Source organism: Microcaecilia unicolor, chromosome 12 (assembly GCF_901765095.1).
Source record: "Microcaecilia unicolor chromosome 12, aMicUni1.1, whole genome shotgun sequence".
Lineage (NCBI taxonomy): Eukaryota > Metazoa > Chordata > Amphibia > Gymnophiona > Siphonopidae > Microcaecilia > Microcaecilia unicolor.
The window spans coordinates 20,802,071-20,826,564 of NC_044042.1; the positions used below are offsets into that span (position 1 = coordinate 20,802,071).

A 24,494-nucleotide genomic window follows, 5' to 3' on the forward strand; every position below is an offset into this window, starting at 1 on the left:
TTAGTGCAGCAGACTTTGATCCTGGGGAACTGGGTACAATTCCCACTTGCAGCTCCATTGCCCCAGGTATAAATAAGTACCTGTATATACCAGGGACGTAGCTACGTGGGGCCACAAGGGCATGGGCCCCCGTAGATTTGGCTCTAGCCCCCCCTCCCGCCACCAACCCTCCCCCACCGTCGTCGGGTACCTTTGCTGGCGGGGGTCCCCAACCCCCACCATCCGAAGTCCTCTTCTCCGGCGCGGCCGCGTTGCTGATCTGCAAGGGCAGGTTTCTGTGAGTCTGACCGCGTTGCTGATCTGCAAGGGCAGGCTTCTGTTTCTGTGAGTCTGACGTCCTGCACGTTGTACGTTCAGGACGTCAGACTCACAGAAACAGAAGCCTGCCCTTGCAGATCAGCAACGCGGCCGCGCTGGAGAAGAGGACTTCAGATGACGGGGGTTGGAGACCCCCACCAGCAAAGGTACCCGACAGTGGGAAGGTGGGGTCGAAAGGGTTGATGCCGGGGGGGGGGGGTCAAAGGTGGTGGTGGTGGCGGCGGTGGCAGGGAGGTCAAAAATGGGGGGGGGGGGTGGTCAAAGGTGCCGTGGGGGTAAAATGTGCCCCCTCACCTCGGGCTCTGGACCCCCCTCCTGCCAAAGTCTGGCTACGCCCCTGGTATATACAATGTAAACTGCTTTGAATATAGTTGCAAACCCCCCCGGAAAGGCAGTATATCAAGTCCCATTTTCCTTTGCCCAGAACAGACGCAATACTCAAGGTGCAGTTGCACCCATGGACCTCTGCAGAGACATAAGGATATTCCCCATTTTGTTCTGCATTCTTTTATAACAATCCTTAATGTTGTAATTGTTTGTTTGGCAGGTTCAGCACATTAGGCTGAACATTTAAACATATTGTCAGCAGTCATTCCTTCTTGGGTGTTGACCGTGACTCAGCCTGGTACACAGCATATCGAACCCATCGTTAAGATTATTTTCCCCTTCGTGCATCATTTTCTGTTTGTCCATATTCCATCTGCTCTATAGATGCCCGATTTCCTGGCCTCAAAAGATCCTTCTGTAATTTCTTCTAATTCTCTGCCATTTGATGACTGTGAATAATTTGGTGTCATTACTCTTCTCTCCTTTTTTTTTTTTTTTTAAATTCAATTTAATCATTACATTTATGTCTCAAACATAATATAGACTTAAAGAAATGTACAAGATTGAACAAAACAATCAGGCAAAATATAAATGTTGTTAGTCCACATTTAAATGATCCAAGAACTAGGAACTCAAACTAAAATGGTATAGCTGAAGCGGCTTCCCGCTTCAGTCTACTCAAATGCAGAAAACATTTTGCAAACAGGAAGGGCAAGAAATCAAGTCGGGGCAGCCGATAAAGCATACAATCCAAACAAACAGTGCATTACTCTTTACTGACAATAAATTCTGCAAGTTTATCTGGATCAAAGAAAATATAATTAGTAGATTCCAACGAAATATAGCATTTACAAGGAAATTTAAGTATAAAGGTCCCACCTAATTGTAGGACCCTTACTTTCAATAATAAAAAAGCTTTTCTTCTTCTCTGCGTCTCTCGAGAGAGATCAGGGAAAACTTGAATTTTTGAACCAAGAAAAGGTGTGGAGATATGACGAAAAAATAGTCTGAATATGTTATTACGGTCTAGTTCTAATGCAAACGACACCAACAGTGTAGTCCTCTCCGTAATAACGTCCATTGAGCTTTCCAAGAACTGTGTCAAATTCAGATCGGATTGAGGAGGTTGTAAATTTCCAATTCCAGCCCCAGAGATGTATAGCACTAGTTAGAGGGGGAAAAGCTTCTGGGGGGGGGGGGGGGGGTGGGGGGGGGGGAGCTCTTCTCGCCTTTCTTCAGATCATTTCTGAATATGTTAAACAGCACAGGTGCCACTCTCAAGACTCTTGAGGCACTCCACTGTTTACCCTTTTTCATTTCAAAAATTGACCATTTGGTTCTACTCTCTGTTTCCTATTCTTTCACCAATAGGTCATTCCCTCCTATCCCATGACTTTTTTAGTTTCATGAGGAATCTCTCGTGAGGAATCTTGTCAAACCCCTTGTGAAAATAAAAATACACTATACCAACTGACTCACCTTTATCCACATGTTTGTTTACAGCTTCAAAGATAATCTAATGTATTGGTAAGGCAAGACTTGTTTTTGCGAAACCCATGCTGACTTATCTCATTAGGCCATGTCTTTTTATATGGCCAGAATAACCTTTACCATTTTGCCTGGTACAACGTCAGGCTCGCCCAGCTATAGTTTCTGGGTTCATTACTGGAACTCTTTTTAAAAACTGGCCACACTCCAGTCCTCAGATTTTATGGCTATTTTTAATGGTAGGTTAAAGATTAGTATTAAAACTGTTAGCAGATTCATGGGCTATTTGAAGCAGGTGAATTAGAACCAGATATTCAATTAGAAGCTGACAGAATTTTAGTTTCAGATTCGGCATGGAAAACGACCTGAAATCCAGGTTCAGGTTTTGGCCGAAAATGCCTGTGCATTTTCAGCTGAAACTGACCCTCTCTCTCCCCCACTGTGACCCTCTCTCTCCCATGCCCCCCCTTCCCTTCCGACTACCTGTAGGCCCTCCTCAGGCCTACCTTAGTGATGCCCTGGTGGTGTAGTTGTCTCTTTGAGGGCAGGAACGAACCCCACTTGTTCCTGCCCCGTGCACTGCTCCCTCGAAGTGGCCCTGGTGGTTTAGTGCCCTTTTCAGAGAGCAGGAACAAATTCCATTTATTCCTGTCCTGTGTGCTGCTCCAATCCAAATGGCTGCTGAGATTTCCCGCAGTAATCTCAGAAGCCATTTTGCGATTTGAACCAACATGGGCAGGAGTGAATCCTCTGCCATATGGTCTTTATCTACCTACATTTCTCTGTTTCTGTGTTTTTGTCTCCACCTGGAGGCTGTACCATAAATTCACCACCCTTTCCATAAAGAAGTATTTCCTCAGGTTACTTCCGAGTCTATCCCCTTTCACCTTCATGTGGTCCTAGTTGATTGCTAAACTTATCTGGTTAGGAGCTAAATATTGGCGCCTAACTGGATAAATCATGTGTTATAGCCCGTTATGCAGTAGGTGCTACCCGCTAATATTATCTCCCGCTCAATATTAGCGTTTAGGTACCAATTTGCTATTTAAGCAGTCAGCAGCTGTGTCCAGTTAAATAGCTCTGGATATCGGGGGGGGGGGGGGTAAGTTTATAGAATACAGAGACAAGTCATTTACACATGTAACTATGAATTAGTGCTAATTAGTAATTGTTGATGCCAATCATGGGTACTTAATCCCAGTTTAGTGCCAGTTAGCTAATTTAGTTACATACGTGAACAGGGCAGGCCCAGGGCAGGGTACAGTTTAACATCAAACTTACAATTTTGTTAACAGCATAACAATAGTAAAATGGACAAGTATAAACATAAATGCAATAGATGAGGTAAACTTGAAAACAGCAAATTGAGGGGGCCTTTACTAAGGCGCGCTAGCATTTTTAGTGCACGCAAAATCTAGAGAAATAGGACTACCATGAAACAAGATCAAAAATATACACATTTAACAGCACTGGAATTCAAGTAACAGAGATATAATACGATGCAAGCATAATACTAATGAAACATTAAATAAGCACACAATTAGAACATTCAAAGGTATACATATAAAGTATCGCATACCATGTAAAATGAGTTTATCTTGTTGGGCAACTGGATGGACCGTTCAGGTCTTTATCTGCCGTCATTTACTATGTTGCTACGTTATATGTTAAACTAGGAAAAAATGCCCGTTTCTGAGCAGAATGAAACGGGCGCTAGCAAGGGGCCCCCTCCCTCCGTCCCTGGAAGCTACTTGCCTTGTTCGCTGTGGGCCGTTTCGGCCGTCGAGTGTAAATAGCTCCGCCCTCGACGTCATGACGTTTTGACGCGTCATGATGTTTTGACGCGAGGGCGGTGCAGACACTCCAGGGCACACCGGATATCTCGGGCGCCTCAACTTCCGTGGAGGCTTCAGAACGTTGGGGTTGCCTTTTATATATATAGATAATATAGATATGATACCAATGCTTTTCTACAATGGTGAAGTCCCTGACTACATGATTGACCTAATCAGCCTGCCACTGACGAATGCATTAAGACTATTCCGTTCATACCTTAACCTTCATTATCCAACCTGCAACGGGCTTAAGTATAAATCCACATATGCTTCATCCTTCTCCTTCATCAGCTCACAATTATGGAGTTCCTTGCCAAAAGCTATAAAAAAAACATTCACCACAATTTAAATTTCAGAAAATCTCTAAAGACTTTGTTATTTGGAAAAGCTTATCCCAAGGACTCAACATGTGTCTCCACTACTTGATTCATAACAATATCATGACAATTTTTGGACACATCCACCCATCCCTTCTCTCCCCTGATTTCCCTGTTCCTTTCGTTTCTTCCCCATCCTCTCCTTTATGTCTTATGTAGGTTTCATGATGTATTAGCTTAATTTACTGTATTGGCATCCGCCTTTGCAGTGTGATGTAAGCCACATTGGGCCTGACACAGTTGGGAAAATGTGTGGTATAAATGAGCAGTGGCGTACCAAGGGGGGGCGGTCCGGCCCGGGTGCACGTCGCTGGGGAGTGCCGCAGCGCACGCCTGCTCCTCCGAGTTCGCTAAACTTCATTCGTTCGCTGCAGCTCCCTCTGCCCCGGAACAGGAAGTAACCTGTTCCGGGGCAGAGGGAGCTGCAGCGAACGAAGTTTAGTGAACTCGGAGGAGCAGGCGCGCGCCACGGCACCCCCCCCAGCGGCATGCACCCGGGGGGGCGGTGTCATTTCACCGGAGGGGGGGAGGTGTCATCTAGCGGGGGGGACGCGCTGCACCCGGGGGGGGACACATCGGCGCTCCGCCCCGGGTGCCATCCAGGCCAGGAACGCCACTGTAAATGAGATAAATAAATACAGCTGAGGGGCCAAGTGCAGATATACAGAAGGGTCAAGATGCGTGATACAAAGTCAGTTGGGATAAATAAAAACGGGTGGCTAAACTAAAGGCGACTACTTCTCTGAAAAAAAAATTAAAAGAACAGGCAAATAATGGAATGGCTCAGAGATCAGTGACTAAAATGGCTCTTTTTTTTTCTGTTTTGCACAGGCTATGAATTTGGTAAGTATGATTGTATTATTGTGTCACATGCCCTCTCCTTGTTTCCTCCACCTTTATTAACTGTCTCTTCTACTGTTTCTCTGAGGGGTCCTTTTACAAAGCGGTAGTAAGCCCAACGCGGGCTTACCGCTCGCTAAAAGGGAAGTACTGCCGGGCTACTGCAGCAGCCTGGCGGAAGTTCCTGTCCCCAGCGTTCGTCATATCTGGTGTATAATCATGTTTAGCATGGAAGACCATGCCGCAACCTCGATGGGTGGCGGTAAGTGCTCCCCCCCCCCCCCCCCCCGAAATGGCCGCACAAGTGCGTCACTTGCCGCATAGCCATTTCCTGAGAAAAACAAAGACTTGCCTTTTACCCACTATGGTAAAAGGAGGCCTCGGCGCGTGTCGAAAGCGCACGCCAACGCCAGTGCAGGGTCCCCCCCCCCCCTCTTGCCGCAGCTTTGTAAAATGGGCCCTTAATTTTATTTCCTTTTTCACTTCGCTGAACTCTTTCTCATTCTCGGTACTTCTCTGCAGTTTCCCATCTTTTCCTCTGTCCCTCAATCTTTTTTACGTCAGTTTTCCTGCTTTTCAGCTAATGATACTGGTACAATAACCGCCGTGAAAATTTAGCAATAGAGTCTAAACTTTGGGAAGGAGGCAGAGCTTGGGCCTGGCACCCACTCTATTGAAAATGACCCTGTGAGGTTGTTCCTAACAGTCAAAGCTCAGAAGTGCTAGAAAATCTGTGCAAAATTGTTGGTTTGAACTTTTTTTCTTGTTTCTTCCTTGGGTCTTTTTCTCATCCTATGTCTCTGACATTACACCTGACAAAACTCACTTATATCTATAACCTGATTTTGTCTTTTTCTTTCTCTCCGTTAACTCCTTGTTCTGTCATTCTCCTTGTCTTTTGTCCTTTGTGTCTCCTTTGCTTTAATATTCTTTTGCCATGAGGTCGTCAACATGCAAGTAACTAATTGATGTGCCCTTCTTGATCTCTACCCTCCTTAGTTTCCCATTGTTAGATGCTGCTACCTCTGTCTATTCTTTGTCCTCTTGCACTATCCCCTTACATTGTAAATGTTCTTAATTTTTTGTGAGCCACATTGTGCCTGCATGAGTGGGAAAAGGTGGGATACAAGTGAACAATAAATAAATAAACTTGCCTTGAATTATTGAGAAAAGGTGGAAGCTAAATCCAGATTACGGCTGACGTTTTTTTTTTTTTGTCGTGATAGGATCAGTTATCAAAAGACAAGGCTCTACAGAGTATGGCTTCCATGTCATCCGCTCAGATAGTATCGGCCAGCGTTCTGCAGAGCAAACTCAATGCACCCCCTCCACCTCCTCTCCCGCAAGCTGTGTTTTCTGCTGCCTCGAGGGTAAGAGTCAGATACTGAAGATCTCCATGAACCACTGCATCTTTCCATTATTTCTAGCCTTTCGTACTAAGTTCCAGTCTCTTCAGGTATCACAAGTGCCGGGCAGACAAGGTGGCATCCCCAGTCCCACTCCCTGCCCTTTTGCGTCATTTTGCAGCTACTCCCAGTCCCAGCCCCTTCCGCACCACCAAAGTCACTCATAGTCTTTTCCAGCTGATTACTGCATGGGACAGAGTGGCGTAGCCACGGGGATCTTGGGGGCCAGCCCCCCCCCCCCCCCCCCCACACAATTTTTTAAAAATTTATTTATTGAATTTTCACAGTATATCACAAGATGTAAAGGAGGAGTGGCCTAGTGGTTAGGGTGGTGAACTTTGGTCCTGGGGAACTGAGTTCGATTCCCACTTCAGGCACAGGCAAGTCACTTAACCCTCCATTGCCCCATGTAAGCCGCATTGAGCCTGCCATGAGTGGGAAAGCGCTGGGTACAAATGTAACAAAAATAAAATAGATACTATTGGAGATTCTACATGGAATGTTGCTACTATTGGAGATTCTACATGGAATGTTGCTATTCCACTAGCAACATTCCATGTAGAAGGCTGCGCAGGCTTCTGTTTCTGTGAGTCCTTTTACTAATGTCATCCATACTTAGTAGGAATTATTGTAGGCATGGGGTAAGAGTGCTGTTTTGGGAGGGTGAGAGGAGCCCCCTACTCACCTTGTCTTACTTTATTCTGTCAGCTGTCACCATAGGGAGGACTTGTTCTTAACGTTTAATGTCTTTTTCTCTACACAGTTTTGGAGCAGCCCAATCCCAGGGCAACCTGGACCGTCTCAGGAGTGAGTAAATAATTCATTGAATAATATTCTCTCTCCTTCCTTTGTTCCTTTTGACTTTTACTACTCCGGAGGAAATACAAATACACCATAAGACAGACTAAAAGATCACACTACAAAACAATAATAGGACCAAACTACAATGACACACATAAACTCTTCTACCTTGTGAACAAACTTCTAGACACCACACCAGTTACAAACAACAGCAAAGACATACCAGATGTTGACAACCTTGCGAAATACTTCAAAGAGAAAATCATACAACTACGACTTAAAATACCCACCAGCCCTATCGAATACGTCACACTTCTAGAATGCCTAGACCCAGAAGCCGGAACATACCCAGCAGACAGAACCTGGACCGACTTCGAGTTAATATCAGAAGATCTCATCTCGAAAACTCTAAAAAGATACGCCAAATCTCACTGCAAACTAGACATATGCCCAAACAACCTTATGAAATCAGCTCCTCTACAATTCATAACAGACCTAACGAACCACGTAAACTTTATGCTACAAAACGGACTTTTCCCTAAAGAAAAAGGAAAAATTTTACTCACCCCAATACCTAAAGACACAAAGAAAAACGCAAGCGAATTAACCAACTACAGACCAGTAGCATCCATACCACTAACAACCAAAATAACCGAAGGAATGGTAACTAAACAACTCACAGATTATCTAAACAAACACTCAATACTGCATGATGCCCAATCAGGATTCCGGTCGAATCACAGCACAGAAACAGTACTGATTACCCTCATGACTAAATTTAAACAAATGATTGCAACCGGCAACAATATACTCCTCCTACAATTCGACATGTCAAGTGCCTTCGACATGGTCGACCACGGAATCCTACTACACATACTTGAATACTTTGGTATTGGAGGAAATGTCCTAAACTGGTTCAAGGGGTTCCTAACTCAACGATCATACCAAGTCACATCAAATTCAACCACGTCTGCTGCCTGGACACCCGAATGTGGAGTACCACAAGGATCTCCCCTTTCACCAACCATTTTCAACCTAATGATGATCCCCCTGGCGAAACTCCTATCGAACCACAACCTCAACCCATATATTTACGCCGATGATGTAACTATATACATCCCTTTCAAAAAAGACATTAAAGAAATCTCCAGTGAAATCAACTTAAGTCTACACATCATGAACACCTGGTCAGATGCTTTTCGCTTGAAACTAAATGCAGAAAAAACTCAATGCCTGATACTCACGTCCCAATACAACACGAAAGAATTCACCGCTTTAAACACACCAACACTAAACCTTCCAATCTCAGAGACGCTAAAAATCCTTGGAGTCACTATCGACCGCCACCTAACACTCGAAACTCAGGCAAACAACACAACCAAAAAGATGTTCTACTGCATGTGGAAACTGAAAAGAATAAGACAATTCTTCCCAAGATCCGTCTTTCGTAGCCTGGTGCAATCCCTCGTTCTCAGCCATCTGGACTACTGCAACTCACTATACGCAGGTTGCAAAAAGCAAATACTGAGAAAACTCCAAACAGCCCAGAATACAGCAGCCAGACTCATCTTAGGAAAACCAAAATATGAAAGTGCAAAACCCTTACGAGAGAAGCTACACTGGCTCCCACTTAAAGAACGCATTACCTTTAAAGTATGCACATTAGTCCATAAAATCATTCACGGTGAAGCCCCAGCCTACATGTCGGATTTAATAGACTTACCACCAAGAAACGCCAAAAGATCATCCAGAACTTTCCTCAACCTCCACTTCCCTAATTGCAAAGGCTTGAAATACAAAACACTGCACGCGTCAACCTTTTCCTACATGAGCACGCAGTACTGGAATTCATTGCCACGCAACCTGAAAACGATTCAAGAGCAAAAAACCTTCCGCAAACTACTGAAGACCCACCTCTTTGAGGAAATTTACGGAAAGAACCATAACACATAAAACCGCACTCACTGTCCAACGATGCATCACTACAGCCACTCTGAATTCCCTTCCCCTACCTCACCTTCTCATCTCCCGCAAACTTACCTCAATCATACCTGTTTCCCGCGGGTTCCCTCCAATGTATCGCCCCACTTAGTTTCCCGTTCTTTCCTTCCAATGTCTCAATGATCTTTTCCATTATTATATTCCTTGTTACAAAACTTGTCTCATAACACTTCATAATGTAATCCATAACTGAGCTGTAACAAAATGTACTTCCAGTCTTCATAACTTACTGTAAGCCACACTGAACCCGCAAAAAGGTGGGAAAATGTGGGGTACAAATGCAATAAATAAATAAATAAATAAATACTGATCCATTGAGAGAAGAGAAGGAGGGACTATGTGATGGGAATAAAGATTCTCAAGGTGCCTGAGAGGGAGAATTGAGCTTGGAGCTGGCTTATGCTTTGAAGTAGAAGGAGATTAGTTTTCAATTAGAGAGTTGCACGGGGACAGAAATCTTACCCATCCCCGCCCGTTCCCGCTGGAATCTTACCCGTCCCCATCCGTCCCTGCTGGAATCTTACCCATCCCCACCCATCTGAACCCGTCCCCGCAAGAATTTAACCCATCCCCACCCATCCCCGTAAGAATTTAATGGTACATAAAAGAAAATTCCAGTCAGCTCCCTCAGTCTCTCTCTGGATTTGAGCCACAGCACTGTAGGCAAGGAAGGAACGGAAGTTGGAACACTCTGGTGCACACATGTAAGACTTGTCTCCGATTCACTTGCACTGTGTGCTGAGAGGTCGTCACATGCACGTGCCAGTAGGTCAGGTGACATCTGATTCTCGTGCCTGTGTCAGAGCTGAGGTCTGTGCACCAGCCTGGTAGCAAAGAGGATTAATAGTAACATAGTAAGTGACAGCAAATAGACCTGAACGGTCCATCCACTCTGCCAATAGTCACACTCATGATCAAATCATCATTAAATCAACGAGTGTGATATTATATACTTGATTATGGTCTTTCTTTCGTGTTTCTGGAACAAAGACCACAGAAGTCTATCTGGCCCTATCCTTATGTTCCAACTACTGGAGTTGCCGTTGAAGCCCACTCCAGTCTATTCATCTTCTCTTTTGTGGGACACAGACCGTAAAAGTCTGTCCAGCACTGTCCTCATGTTCCAGCCACTGAAGTTGCTGTCTAAGCCCTTTCCAGCCCATCCTAAACCAGATTGCCAAGTATGAGACACAGACCATACAAGTCTGTCAGGTATCAGCCCTAGTTCATCACAGCCAGAGTCGCCATCTAAGCGTCACTTGACACATCCACACACATGCAGCCATTTAAGGTTAGCTTTTATATAACTTCCATTTTCTAATTAGAGATCCTATGTGTTCATCCCACGCCTTTTTGAATTCCGTCATCATTTGTGACTCTACCACCTTAATGGAAGACTTTCCACATTTGTGCTGTTAAAGCAAGGAAGAAGAAGAGGAGAAGACAGCACTCAAAGAAATTGGTATTCGGTAGATGAGAGGCTGGTGCAGGTGCAGCTTACACTTCTACGAGAAGACCGCAGAACTGCTTCCATCCTCGCGGGAACCCCGCAGGAACTGCCTCGGACCCCGTTCCCCTGCAGCTCTCTATTTTCAATCTCCAGCTTCCATACCTGTGAAAATTGCCATGGGTCAGCTTTGCTCCACCTGCACTTAATCAAGAACCTTAGTAATGTTCAAGTTAAAAAGTGCTAAACCACCATTGTGACATGCAATAGTATTTCACCTCAGTTAACCATCTGGCCCACCAACTCGGCCACCATCAAAAAGCTCAATGGCATCACTAGAAATTTACAGCAGCCACGTCCCCAACTCTCTGAAGCAGCAGGGAGAGCGGATTTGCTGTACAGGGGCAGGGCCGGTCCTAGGGTCTCTGGTGCCCCCCCTGCCCGCCCCGTCTAGCATCTCCGCCCTCTTCTCCCCCCAACATCCCCCTTTTTCTTCCTGCCACCCTGCATGGTTTAAGTCTTTTTTAATTTACCTCTGTCCCAGCGGCCACGTCATTTCAAAGCCTTGCCCGTCTCTAGCCTTCCCTCCCTCCGTGAGTTTGTTCTCTCAGAGTTCCGCCCTCGAGGAAAGAGGAAATGATGTCAGAAGGCAGGACTCTGAGGGAACGAACTCACGAAGGGAGGAAAGGCTAGAGACGGGCAAGGCTTTGAAATGACGTGGCCGCTGGGACAGAGGTAAATAAAAGATTTAAACCCCCCAAGGGTGGCACGGTATGGCGGTGCAGCGCTGCAGCGGCACCCTTGAAGGCAGGCGCCCCCCCCCGGGGTGCTTACCCCACTTACTGGGTTTGACCGGCCCTGTACAGGGGCATCAAAGACACAGACTTCCACTGCTGCTCTTTTTGGTCCCAACTCCTCTCACTAACTTGCTGTGTCCTACGCACACACATGTGAACAAATGGGCGTATACTTCCTCATAAGCCCCTCCTTCGCTATAGCAAAACATGCCTATAACATGTGACTTTGAATATTAACATTGAAAAAAAATAAAATGTGAACGGGGTTGTGTAAAGCTCAGCTTGCTGTGAAGGCGAAAACTAGGGGACCCTTTTACTAAGCTGCGGTAGGTTCTACGCACATGCCGCGTGCACCCAAATGAGACTACTGCCAGGCCAGTGCGCCCTCCTGGTGGTAACTTCAGATTTGGCACGCGCCCAAAACGCGTAGATGAATTATTTATTTCCTCCTATGCACACCAGTTCTGGTGGTAATCGTCACTTGCCGCTCGCCAACCGGTCACCGCGCGTGTAGCGCATGAGCCTTTACCGCTAGATCAGTGGGCAGCGTTAAGGGCTCAGGCCAGTTTTGGGCACATGGTGGTTTCATTTTTACCACAGGCTCTTTTCCCGTCCCATTAAAAAAAAAAAAAAGCCCTTTTTTGTAGATGCGGTAAAAACTGGTCCGGCACACGGCCAATGCATACGCCTACTACTGCAGGCCACATTTTACCTCTGCTTAGTAAAAAGGCCGTTAAGTGACGCCTATCCCCTAATTCTGTAAACCTGAGTGCACAATTTTGCAACCTAGTGTGTCAGATTGCTCATGCAAATTATATAACAGCACCTAACTTAATTGGTCAAGTGAGTGCTAATTGGCTTTAATTGATATTAATGACCCTTATTTAGCACTACTTTGTACTTACCGCCACCCATTGACTTGGTGGTAAGGTCTCATGCGTTAACCGAGTGGTAATTGTCAGTGTTTACACTGCCAATTACCGCCTGGTTAGTGCCACGCGGTAGAGAATAGAAATTATTTTCTGACATGCGTTTTGGATGCATGTAAAAATTAGAATTACCGCCCGGGGCATGCAGTAACATAGTAACATAGTAGATGACGGCAGAAAAAGACCTATATGGTCCATCCAGTCTGCCCAACAAGATAAACTCATATGTGCTACTTTTTGTGTATACCTTACCTTGATTTGTAGTAGCTGGGCGACTTAGTAAAAGGGCCCCATAGAGATCAAAAAAGAATGTAGGCTGGAATAAAGAAAAGGATCTACGTTAAACCCAAATGAAACTCCCACATATATCCAGAAATGTTAAGAATGCCTTTTGTTATATCACTATCATGTATTCCATTATTACCATGTAACCCAAAATCCTTCTGTAACACCAAATGTCAATTCTCTTCTCATTTGCACTATCCATGATGTATTGTAAGCCACATTGAGCCTGCAAAGAGGTGGGATAATGTGGGATATAAATGAATAAATAAAAATACCTTGTTCACTTTAGCCTTGAAGGTCGTTTTCATGCACTGGAAGACTTTGAACCAAGCCACACATCAAGACTGGTGGAATCTAGTGTTTCAAACTTATATATATGAAACATTCCTTGCTAAAAAATCACTTTGTTTTGCCTCGTACAAGGAGAAGTGGTCTTTGTTGCTAACTTATTTTAAAGATGCATGCTGAGAAGTGTTAAACATAAATTCCCCCCCCCCTTTTTTTTTTTAACGTTCTTTGCGTCTGTACATTTTTATTATAACACTGATTTGTTCTATGCTGTTCTTCTGTAAATTAACTCAATAAAAATACTAAGACTGAAAAAAAAGGAGGCTTAACCCCTAATTCTATAAAAGTTGCCAAAAATTGCATGCGCAGTTTAATTGAACAATGAGCTAATTAGCACCAATAATTGTTTTTTTGTAAACAAGCAATTATTGGCACTAATTAGATTTAATTGGCGTTTACATGCATAAATTATGTGCAATCTGATAAAGGGAGCGCATGGGAGGGTCATGGGCAAAATGGGGACATTCCTAAAATGAACATGTGTTGTTACTGAATAACGGGGCTACACGCCTAATGTAGACATGTACGTTTGCGCCACATTTCAATTGGTAAAAATGGCCAGGCCTAAAGTTAGGCACGATTCCTGGGCTTAAGCGTTATTCTATAAACCGGGCCTAAATTTAAGCACGGGATATAGAATAGCACTTTTTTGTTGTGCAGATTCTTTTTGGCACCATATATAGAATCTAGCCCTTAGTGTGTGGGATGAGATGGACAAGGTCTTTATGGGGAATAACAGGTCAACATGATAGGATAATAGTTTATGGAGGTTGTGAGAGTTCCACATTCGGTATTAACGTGTTTCTTTTTGTATTTTTTTCCAGCATTAAACCATTTGCACAACCACACTACCCCATCCAGGCACCCATGCCTCCATCCCTCGCCAGTAAGTAAATTGTTCCCACAGTGACCCTGGTCATTTCTGGAAGGATAGCAGCATGATTCGTATCCTCTCCCTTTTCCAAGTCTAAACTTAAGTAGAGGAGTGTGGTAGCCGTGTTAGTCCACTCTTAAGGTTATCAATAGAAATCAAACAAAATAAAACATGGAAAAGAAAATAAGATGATACCTTTTTTTATTGGACATAACTTAATACATTTCTTGATTAGCTTTCGAAGGTTGCCCTTCTTCCTCAGATCGGAAATAAGCAAATGTGCTAGCTGACAGTGTATATAAGTGAAAACATTCAAGCATTACTATGACAGTCTGACAGGACTTAACAAGGATCTGGGGTTCCTAGCCCATTATAAACCATAAAGCTGTATTTCTCTGTTGATCACCCCTCCCCTCACCTATCCACACCCATCCTGTTAGAATACCAAGTCTAAACTGAAAGGCACATATTTTCAGAAACTCACCTGTGCCCTCAGAGATTGGCATGAACAAACACGAATGCACTCAGCAGAGTCAAGGTGCACAGCTGCGTGCTTGCAGATGAAAATAAGGTCATATGAGTAACACACTCATCCTGGTGTGTACACAAACACAACTTATTGCCACTGCCAAGAGAAGGAAACTTCTCCTGGATTAGAAGACTACAAATTTCCACAAAGTAAATTAATAAATATAAACCCCTGTTGGACATACTTGCAGAGCTCAAACGTTTGCCAATTACAGGTTGTCTAATATGAAGTGGAATATAGCAGTGGTTCTCAAACCTGTCCTAGGGGACCACCAGCCAGTCAGGTTTTCAGGATATCCCTCATGAATATGTATGAGAGAGATTTGCATGCCTACTGCTTCCATTATAGGGAAATCTCTCTCATGCATATTCACGAGGGATATCCTGAAAACCCAACTGGCTGGCGGTCCCCCAGGACCGGTTTGAGAACCAGTGGCATATGACATTCCTTCTCAAACTGCAGGTGACGTAGAAGCATCTCGAGGAGTTAATTAATCTCACCAAACATTGCTAACAGTTTACAGAAGGAAGCTACTGCAGAGCTGATATGAGTAAGAAGTGCAAAAGTATTGGGGTCCCCAGTAAGCCTTGCTAGCTTGGGGTTCTGACCTTTGCACGAGGCTTTGGTCCCTCTGCCAAAGACCCCGCCTACTTAATGGCAATAAACTAGCTCCATCTAACAGGTTCCTATGTGAGAAGGCTCCAGAGAGCCCCCTCCCCTCAATATGCAGAAGTGCAGGGCAGCTGCTTGACTCGTGGTGCATAGTAGGATCCATCTTCTCAGGTCACCTGGCCTCAAATATCTGTCCTGAAACAGAAAAAAGCAGCAGAATTCAACTGTAAATATGTGCCCTAAAGTGATATATCCTGAGGAGCTCACAGGTCCTCTATTGCAGATGCATAACCAGTGGGGGGGGGGGGGGGGGGGGTAAGTGTTTACAAAACTCTGCCTATGACTACGTATCAGAGAACGTTAAATATATTTAGGAAGACCCTGCCCTTCAATAACTAGGAAGGTTAATAGCCGGAAATCCAGATGTATGTTGTAGATTAACCCTCAGGTTCTGTGTAGGTTGCCCAGATTGCAGATTCATGCGTAAACTAATTAGTGAAGTATGCAGTCACAATTATTGGAGTTAATTGACAGTAATTAGGAGTTACACACAGATCTGGGCTACGCCCTATTCTATAACATATGTGCCTAAATTTCATAGTGTGGTACTCGAAAGGGGGCGCGGCCACGGGAGGGGCATGGGCAGGTGGGAGTGTTCCCAGAAATTAGGTACGATGTTATGGAATACTTGGGTTTATGCATCCAACTGCCATCAGTTAGGCTTGAGCATTTACACCACCTTTAGCAGGCATAAGTGTTTGCACCCAAAGTTAGGCGCAGGAAGTGCCCCAAGCTACTATTCCATAAAGGGCGCTCTGCGCGGAATGCCCTTTACAAAATACTATCAGCCATGGGCGGCTTAAAGCCATCTGCCGCCTGAGGCAGAGATGAGATGCTGCCCCCGCCCAGTCTGGCATCTCCCCGCTTCCCTCCTCAACCCTCTTTCCTGCGTTTACCTTATTTTATTCTTTCCCATTAGGCGGCAGCGGTAGCGATTCCCATAGGCTGCCCTGCTGCCAGCACCGGCCTCTTCGCTCTACTGCATCCCGCCTCTGATGAAACAGGAAGTTACATCAAGAGGCGGGCCGCAGTAGGAAGAAGAGTATGAGAATCGCTGCCGCTGTTTGCCGCCTTTTGGAAATGAAAAAAATAAGGTAAACGTGGAGAAAAGGGCTGAGGAAGAAAGGGGAGAGTGCCACCTGAGGCCCCCACCTCAGTTGGCCTAAAGGTTAGGGCCGCCACTGCTATTAACGTTGGTCATAATAGCACCTAATTCTGGGCACCATTTACTGAACCTTGCCCTGAGTGTTATAAATAAAGTTTATTGATCCTTTATCAACAGCTGTGCCTCCAGCAAGACTAACTTATAGAATTGAGGAGGGCAGTATTTAGCCAGCAAGGGTCAGTACTTCTTTGAGTGCTGGCCTCTGTCAGACCCGAATAGTCAAGAGCCTCTCCTGCCCAGTTAATTAGTGTTGAATGCTGATATTCTTGCTTCTGTAAGACAGATGTAGCAAATGTTTTTGAGAACGTTGAAAGTCTGAATTCTTTCTGCCTCCTTCAGATTTTGAGCCCCTGGCACCTCTCCCACCATCTGCATCTGCCGTTCCAGCCTGGCAAGATCGTACGATTGCCTCAGCCAAGTTGCGCCTCCTGGAGTATTCCGCGTTCATGGAAGTACAGCGGGATCCTGACACGGTAAATATCCTTCACATGCTCTACTCAAGTTTTGCACACAGTGTGCGTAGGCCCATAGCTTCCATTAAGGATGCCCGTGTAGGTTGCTTTCAACATAGTAACATATAGAGGGGCATAATTGAACGAAAACGTCTATCTCCATGGGCGTTTATCTCCGAGAACGGGTCCGTGAAGGGGCGGACTGAACCGTATTTTCGAAGAAAATAGACGTCCATGTTTTATTCGACAATTTGTGAGCTGGGCGTTTTTGTTTTTCAGTGATAATGGAAAATGAAAGTGCCCAGCTCAAAAACGAATAAATCCAAGGCATTTGTTCGTGGGAGAGGCCAGGATTTGTAGTGCACTGGTCCCCCTCACATGCCAGGACACCAACCGGGCACCCTAGGGGGCACTTTTACAAAAACAAAAAAAAAGGTAAAACAGCTCCCAGGTGCATAGCACCCTTCCCTTGTGTGTTGAGCCCCCCAAATCTCCCTCAAAACCCACTGCCCACAAGTCTACACCATTACTATAGCCCTAAGGGGTGAAGGGGGGCACCTACATGTGGGTACAGTGGGTTTGGAGGGGTTGGATGACTAAGCATTAAGCAGCACAATTGGAACAGGTAGGGGGGGATGGGCCTGGGTCCACCTGCCTGAAGTCCACTGCACCCCCTAACAACTGCTCCAGGGACCTGCATACTGCTGCCAGGGAGGTGGGTATGACATTTGAGGGTGAAAATAAAAAGTTGTGAAACATCATTTTTTGTGGTGGGAGGGGGTTAGTGACCACTGGGGGAGTCAGGGGAGGTCATCCCCAATTCCCTCTGGGGGTAATCTGGTCATTTAGGGCACTCTTGGGGGCCTTATTCGTGAAAAAACAGGGTCCAGGAAAAGTGCCCTAAATTCTAGCTACAAACACATACTTTTGTTCCATTATCGGTGAAATGCGCCCATTTCTGTTCAGCCGATAACCACGCCCCAGTTCCGCCTTCGCCACACCTCTGACACGCCCCCATCAACTTTGTCCGCATCCGCGACGGAGTGCAGTTGAAAACGTCCAAAATCGGCTTTCGCTTATACCGATTTATTCGTTTTTGGGAGATAAACGTCTATCTCCCGATTTGGGTCGCAATATAGGCGTTTTTCTCTTTCGATTATAAGCAGGATAGTAACATAGTAGATGACGGCAGAAAAAGACCTGCACGGTCCATCCAGTCTGCCCAACAAGATAAACTCATATGTGCTTCTTCTTGTGTATACCTTACCTTGATTTGTATCTGCCATTTTCAGGACACAGACCGTAGAAGTCTTGCCCAGAACTAGCCCCACCACCCAAACACCAGCCCTCACAGCCTGGGGAGCACATCCACATGAAACGTTAGGGGAGAGGCACTGTGCAGGTTGCTTTCAAACAATTTAATTAGTGATCAAAATGAAAATGTACAAGTTAGGAATCACAAATACAAACATAACCAGCTCTAAGAACAAACACAATGAATACACAAATCAATCAGCTTCAGATCGTCTTTTTTTTTATAACACTTATAAAAACTCCCCCTGAATACCCCACCCAAAAATGCCTAGCCCCCCTCCCCCCATGTTCCTATAGAATTAACATTCCACCTCCAACTCTTAAAACTATACGAATATTTAGAAGAGTAGAAATGAAATAACCGAATAATCAGGTATCCCCAAGCATAGAGCCAAAATCCTCCCCCGCCCCTGCCCTCCCCTCTCTCCCTCATCCTCTAGCCAAATCCCCTGTCCTCTCTAGTGTTGTGATATAGACTTCCCAGTCATTAGAATACAACAAGACAGCAAATGTGAACAAGCTTTACTCCCAAAGTAGGGATACCCATGTAGGTTAAGCATGTGCCCTTCTCTCTGCTCCTTTATACCAATGCTCACATAATGCTTTCCCCATTCTGCTTCATGACTGTGGAGGGTCATGGGCAAAAGTAAAACAGCGTATGACTGCTTGTGAGGGAATGTCAAAAGTAAAACAGCTGTTTTACTTTTGACAGACTACACAGAGACTTTAAAGTATCTGTTTCAATCATTCAAAGGTCTTGAACCTAACTTTCAGACGATTCCTAGTACCAGAATCATTTAAGACTCCTGAGGCAGGCCTGTGGCCGAAACACGGTGCTGTGTCGAGTCTGTGAATAAAGTGGTACTTTATACATCAGTATCCTGTCTCCCTGGAGTCATTGGTCCACTTCCCACTTCCTTTTAACTGAAATAACAGTCCTGACTTTTATCGTATTTCTGTTATATGATCGTATTACAGTGCTGTTTAATGTGTAGGTTTCTGATACTGTTTCATATTAGTCCTATTACTAGGATTTAGTCAGCCATCTCTAAGTTTACCTCATTGACTGTATTTATGTTTATATTTGGTCTTTGTAAGTTTTATGTTGGGTGAATCACTTCATAAAGGTGGTTTAATAAATGCCAATAAATAAACTTCTCTAGTTCGAGGACGCAGCTATGTTAAACTTGTAATACCTGTAGTAGGTGGACTGGTGGGAGCCATTGTGTACGGGGAGGGGGGGAGGTTATTGGGGGGAAGGGAGTGTGTTAGAGGATTTGTGATTCACTGGTTGTTATGTATTTGACCTGGAAGATCTGCATTTGTTTGATATAATTCAGTAATAAAAATGATGTAAACATAAACTTCTCTGTATAAAGTTAGGACCCCATATTCAGCAGTCTGACTTATAGAAATACATGGCTGAATGCTTGCACATGGATTTATACAGATAACTTATCCATGTATTTTTATGTGGTCACCATCCCACGGAGTGTTGATTTTTTTTTACTATTAACTCGCTGTGATGATAATTTGCTACCAGGCTATTAGATTGTGATCTAAGAATTATCTAAAAATGATGTTTTTGAGCTTTCAAGACCACAGAAGGTCCTTCTGTCATCGTGCTTGTGACACCGATTTTGTTGTTTTTTGGGGGGTTTTTTTGGTTTACAGTTCGCTGCCTTTGGGCATCAACCTGAATAAATTCACCAGTGCTTCTGGGGGCCAGGGCAGGCCAGGATGAGTGACCGTCATTCAGTGGAGGGCAATTATATATTTTATATATACCTTTTTGAAGAGAGGAGACCTAAGAGGATTGTGTCTCGACAGTTCCCTTGGAGTACACATTCCGAGTTACATCTACCAAGGTTGCAAAGACCCCTGAGGCAGGCCTTTTGGCCGAAACACGGCCGTGTCGGGTCATCTTCATGTACATTGTTATTTTTTAATTTTTAAGTGAATAAATATACAAGTGTTAGTATCCTCATCCATTCTCCTCACTTTTTGTTTTATATCCCACGGTTTCGTGAGGGTTTTCACCTCCTTTTTTGTTTTTGCTTTGGGCAATTATCAAAGCCATTTATTCAGGTTAATTGGCCTGTTTGAAAATTGTGCTTCTCTGCCTAGCTAAAACTGCATTTCCAGCAGCGATTTTGGTTATGCAGACTAACGCACATGAGTTTTCCAAAAGTAGATCTGCAGTTTCACACCCTCCCCCATCTCCTGGTATCCAAACAAATAGCCGGCACAAAGGGATCGATATTCTTACTGCGGGAGGAGAGCCCAGCTAACTCCCACGATCAGCGGTGAGCCCGGATATTCAGTGCGGGGCTATTTCCAGTGACCAGAATCGGATATCCAGTTTATTTTGGGCCAGTTTAAACTTAACCGGCCAAGCCAGTATTCAGTGCTGGCCAGTTAAGTTTATAGAAGCCAAAGGTAGGCCTGCTATTTCAGCGGCCTGATTTGGTTGCCAAACTTAGCCGGTGATCTGCTGAATGTTAGTGGATAGCTGGCTATATCCAATCACGCGATATCACCAGTTAGCCACTGAGTGCTAACTGCAAATATTTAGCAAGAGATAACCGGCTATCTCTTGCTGAATGTTCACAGATAGCTGGTTAAGCACTATTTAACTGGCCAGCAGGCAGATGATCAAAAGCCCTGCGCTGTTCCAAACGGTGCTCTAAAATAGAGCTGGAACAGCGCGGGGCTTTACCGCACCGATGATCAGAGATAATTGCATGCAAATTTAAGCACGCAATTATCTCTGATCATGGGGTAGAAGTGCGGGGAAATTGTGCCAGAGCACGCGCTCAACACAATCCTCCCGCACTTGTTTGACAGGTCTGGGCTGTCAAAAGCCCAAACCTGTGAAACACAGGGCTAGAGGTCCATGGGACCACCAGGCCCTGACTACCCCTGCCCCGAGCAACAGGGGCTGGAGGTCCAGCAGACCTCCGGTCCCCCTGACGATCCCACCCCCCCCCCCCAGGTTCAGGGAGGGCTGGAGATCCGGTGCGTCTCCAGCCCCCCCCCCCCAAACCCCCAGAAAATGGTCCTTGGTGGTCTAGTGGCCGCTGGCCAAACCCCCTCCCACCCAGCGACCTCCAACCCACCCCAACTCCCCACCCCCAGCATTGTCCGACCAATCCCTGGTGGTCCAGCGTAAAGGACAACCCCCTCCCGGCCCCCCTACCTTAGTTGGGGGTTTGGGGGGGCTGGAGACCTGTTGGCAGGTTTGCTTTGGGGGGGGGGGGAACGGGGGCCTGCCAGCATGCAACTGCATGCTGGACAGGGCTCACCATTCCTCCCCAATGATCTGCAAACCCTAATGCCAGCTCGGAGCTGGCGTAGGGTTTGCTGCAGCCAGCGACCCAAATTTTGGCGCGCTGGTCGCTGATCATTGGGGATGAATGCGCTGAGCCCTGTTTAGCATGTATTTACATGCTACTTGCGCAAAGAGCCCTCGAGTGCGTTGTTTCATGGGGCGGTAGCAAACGCCGGCACTAGTATGGCGCTAACAGCCTCTAGCACCGGCGTTTGCTTTTGATCATGAGGGAGCAGGAGCTGTTCCTGGCTGGTTAAACAGCATTGAATACCGGACGGAAAGTTTGTAGGCGCTTTTGGCCTCCACTCTATATGCTGGCTAGTTTCTGTTCAAAGGTTAGCTGCAGGTACATGTGGTAAAGTGCCTGGGTATTTTACACCTATGTGTACTCTTTGAAAGTTTCCCTCAAGAGCCCCCCCCCCCCCCCCCCCACCACCACAAGCTCCTCCAGCTATGTGTTTCTTAAAGAAACTACAGGAACACCTCATAAAATTGTTAAAAAAAAATCAGACCCAGTCAAATGACAAACATATATAATAGCACTGGGACTTACTTGTACATATATTTATTATTAAATAAATCAATACCATAACAAATATAAATTGAAGAAGGAAAAAACCTTGTGCTCAAAAAATATCAGTCACTTAAACTACCAGTTAACAGTGACTGACAAAAATCATCACCGCTCCCAGAAAAATCTTTTTATAGCATGTCACTAACATAGGAAAAATTATGAATTTTCAAAACAAAACAAAATTTTTGTCAATCAAAAAGTGAGCAAAATAACTAACTGTGATCACTAAAATACAAGGGTGGAAAAAAAACATTCTTATCACGTGTCCATTTTGACCACAATCTTTGTGCTTCTCAAAAAAAGTCAAACCGAATCGGAACTGCCCCATGTTACCAATTTTCTATGTGGTTGTGAATCGTTGCATGTCAGGTGCTCCATATGGGCAGGAGCAGGCCAAAAAAGCAGGAAGTCTCTTTCTAGTGACTGGTGAGAGGGATTTCTGGGGTGCAGTGTTGACGTCCCAAACCACTTGCGATCGCTTTCAGAGTGTGTGTCTTGTGATTCAGGATCTCTTTTGTCTTTTCTCCCCACAGTACAGCAAACATCTTTTTGTGCATATCGGCCAGACGAATCCCTCGTACAGCGACCCTGTGCTCGAGGCAGTAGATATCCGGCAGATCTATGACAAGTTTCCTGAGAAGAAAGGTGGTTTGAAGGAGCTGTACGAGAAAGGACCCCAAAACTCCTCCTTCCTGGTCAAATTCTGGGTAAGATTTACTTCCACAACAATGGCCTATTGGGAGTCTCTGAGGGAAAACTGGGAATTTGATTTGTGTGTTTAAAACGGTTGATTTTTGAATAGCTGAATACTCAGGGCCCGATATTCAAAGCCTTATTCAGAAAGCGCCAAGGTGGTGTGTGGGAGCCAGAAATGATCCAGAGAGTGGCGAGATTGAAACCGTTAATCGGATAATTACCTGGATAAAGCTAGACCAGAAAAATTGCTAACTGTATCCGGATAGTGGTTTGAGCTCTTAAATCATTGGATTCTCACCGAATGGTGACACATTACGAGTCCACTCGGCACTCTGCCTTTTTCTTTTTGGCTCCCAGTCTTTGGAATAAACTCCCTCTGTACTTTCATGGAGAATTATCATTCTGGCCATGTACCACTGAGTATCGGCAGATAGCCGGTCTTCTGGCATTTAACTGGCCAGGTGCTGATCTTGGCTGGTCGAATGCTGCTGAATATCGGGGGGGGGGGGGGGGGATTATTGTTTATTTAAAGGGCTTAACTTCCATATTCTTTCTCTTTCTTGTCCCCCCCCCCCTTTTCTATTCCTTATCTCTTTCTCACCTCACTTTCAATCCCTGACTTGTTTGCCTTCCAGCTTTTCCCCCACTCCACTTTCATGGTGACTCATGTTAGGGTCTGATTTCATAAGCCTCCTCCTGTCTCTCTGCAGGCGGATTTAAACAGCACAATTCAAGATGGCCCTGGTGCTTTCTATGGTGTGAGCAGCCAGTACAGCAGTACTGAAAACATGACCATCACTGTCTCAACCAAAGTCTGCTCTTTTGGGAAACAAGTTGTCGAGAAGGTGGAGGTAAGTCTTGAAGCTCAGGGTGAGGTAGATTGAAGAGAAGTAGAGGAAGAAAAGGACTCGGAAGAGCCAAGGAACTGGCTGGATCTCGGTGCTTCCTTACTTTGTTTTAATGGGTGTTTGTTCTTATAGACGGAATATGCACGGCTAGAGAACGGACGCTTCGTGTATCGGATTCACCGGTCACCCATGTGTGAATACATGATCAATTTTATCCACAAGTTAAAGCACCTCCCGGAGAAGTACATGATGAATAGCGTACTGGAGAACTTCACCATACTACAGGTAACGAAGACATGAGGGTATGAAACGCACACTACTGCACCTCCACCTCCAACCTCATCTATCAACACCCAAGTCCACTTTCTCTACCTTCCAGAGTAATAGATCAATGATGGAGAATATCTGACATCACACCTCACTCTTGTTTTCCTTGCAGCCTCCCTGTGTCCCACATTCCCTCCCATTTGGGTGGACAGTACTTGGGGTGAATTTATTGTACTACATATAAGGCCTGATTTTCAACCACAGTGGCTGCCAGATAAAAGTATACATAGAAAGTATCGCATGCCATATAAAATGAGTTTATCTTGTTGGGCAGACTGGATGGACCGTTCAGGTCTTTATCTGCCGTCATTTACTATGTTACTCTTTGGAGTTCTACATGGAATGTTGCTACTAACTGGGATTCCAGAATCTTGTAACTCTTTAGGATTCTAGAATCTTCAGAACATTTAGTACAAGAACAGTGCTGGGCAGACTTCTATGGTCTGTGCCTTGATCGTGACTGAATGGATAAGGATGGGCTGGAGTGTAAATTTTAAGGGGCTTCAACGTTAG

The 24,494-nt window shown here is 45.1% G+C and overlaps 1 protein-coding gene across 3 annotated transcripts in view; it reads left to right on the forward strand.

Moving 5' to 3' along the window:
* The window catches only part of TEAD3 (TEA domain transcription factor 3), a 181,443-nt gene that overhangs the window by 153,128 nt on the left and 3,821 nt on the right, over nt 1-24,494 (forward strand). For all 3 annotated transcript variants that reach the window (XM_030220895.1, XM_030220896.1, XM_030220897.1), the window contains 8 exons: nt 5,177-5,188; nt 6,412-6,555; nt 7,355-7,398; nt 14,024-14,085; nt 16,779-16,912; nt 22,644-22,817; nt 23,517-23,657; nt 23,787-23,939. In XM_030220895.1, the coding sequence (XP_030076755.1) occupies nt 5,177-5,188; nt 6,412-6,555; nt 7,355-7,398; nt 14,024-14,085; nt 16,779-16,912; nt 22,644-22,817; nt 23,517-23,657; nt 23,787-23,939 (864 nt within the window). The remainder of the gene's footprint in view (nt 1-5,176; nt 5,189-6,411; nt 6,556-7,354; nt 7,399-14,023; nt 14,086-16,778; nt 16,913-22,643; nt 22,818-23,516; nt 23,658-23,786; nt 23,940-24,494) is intronic.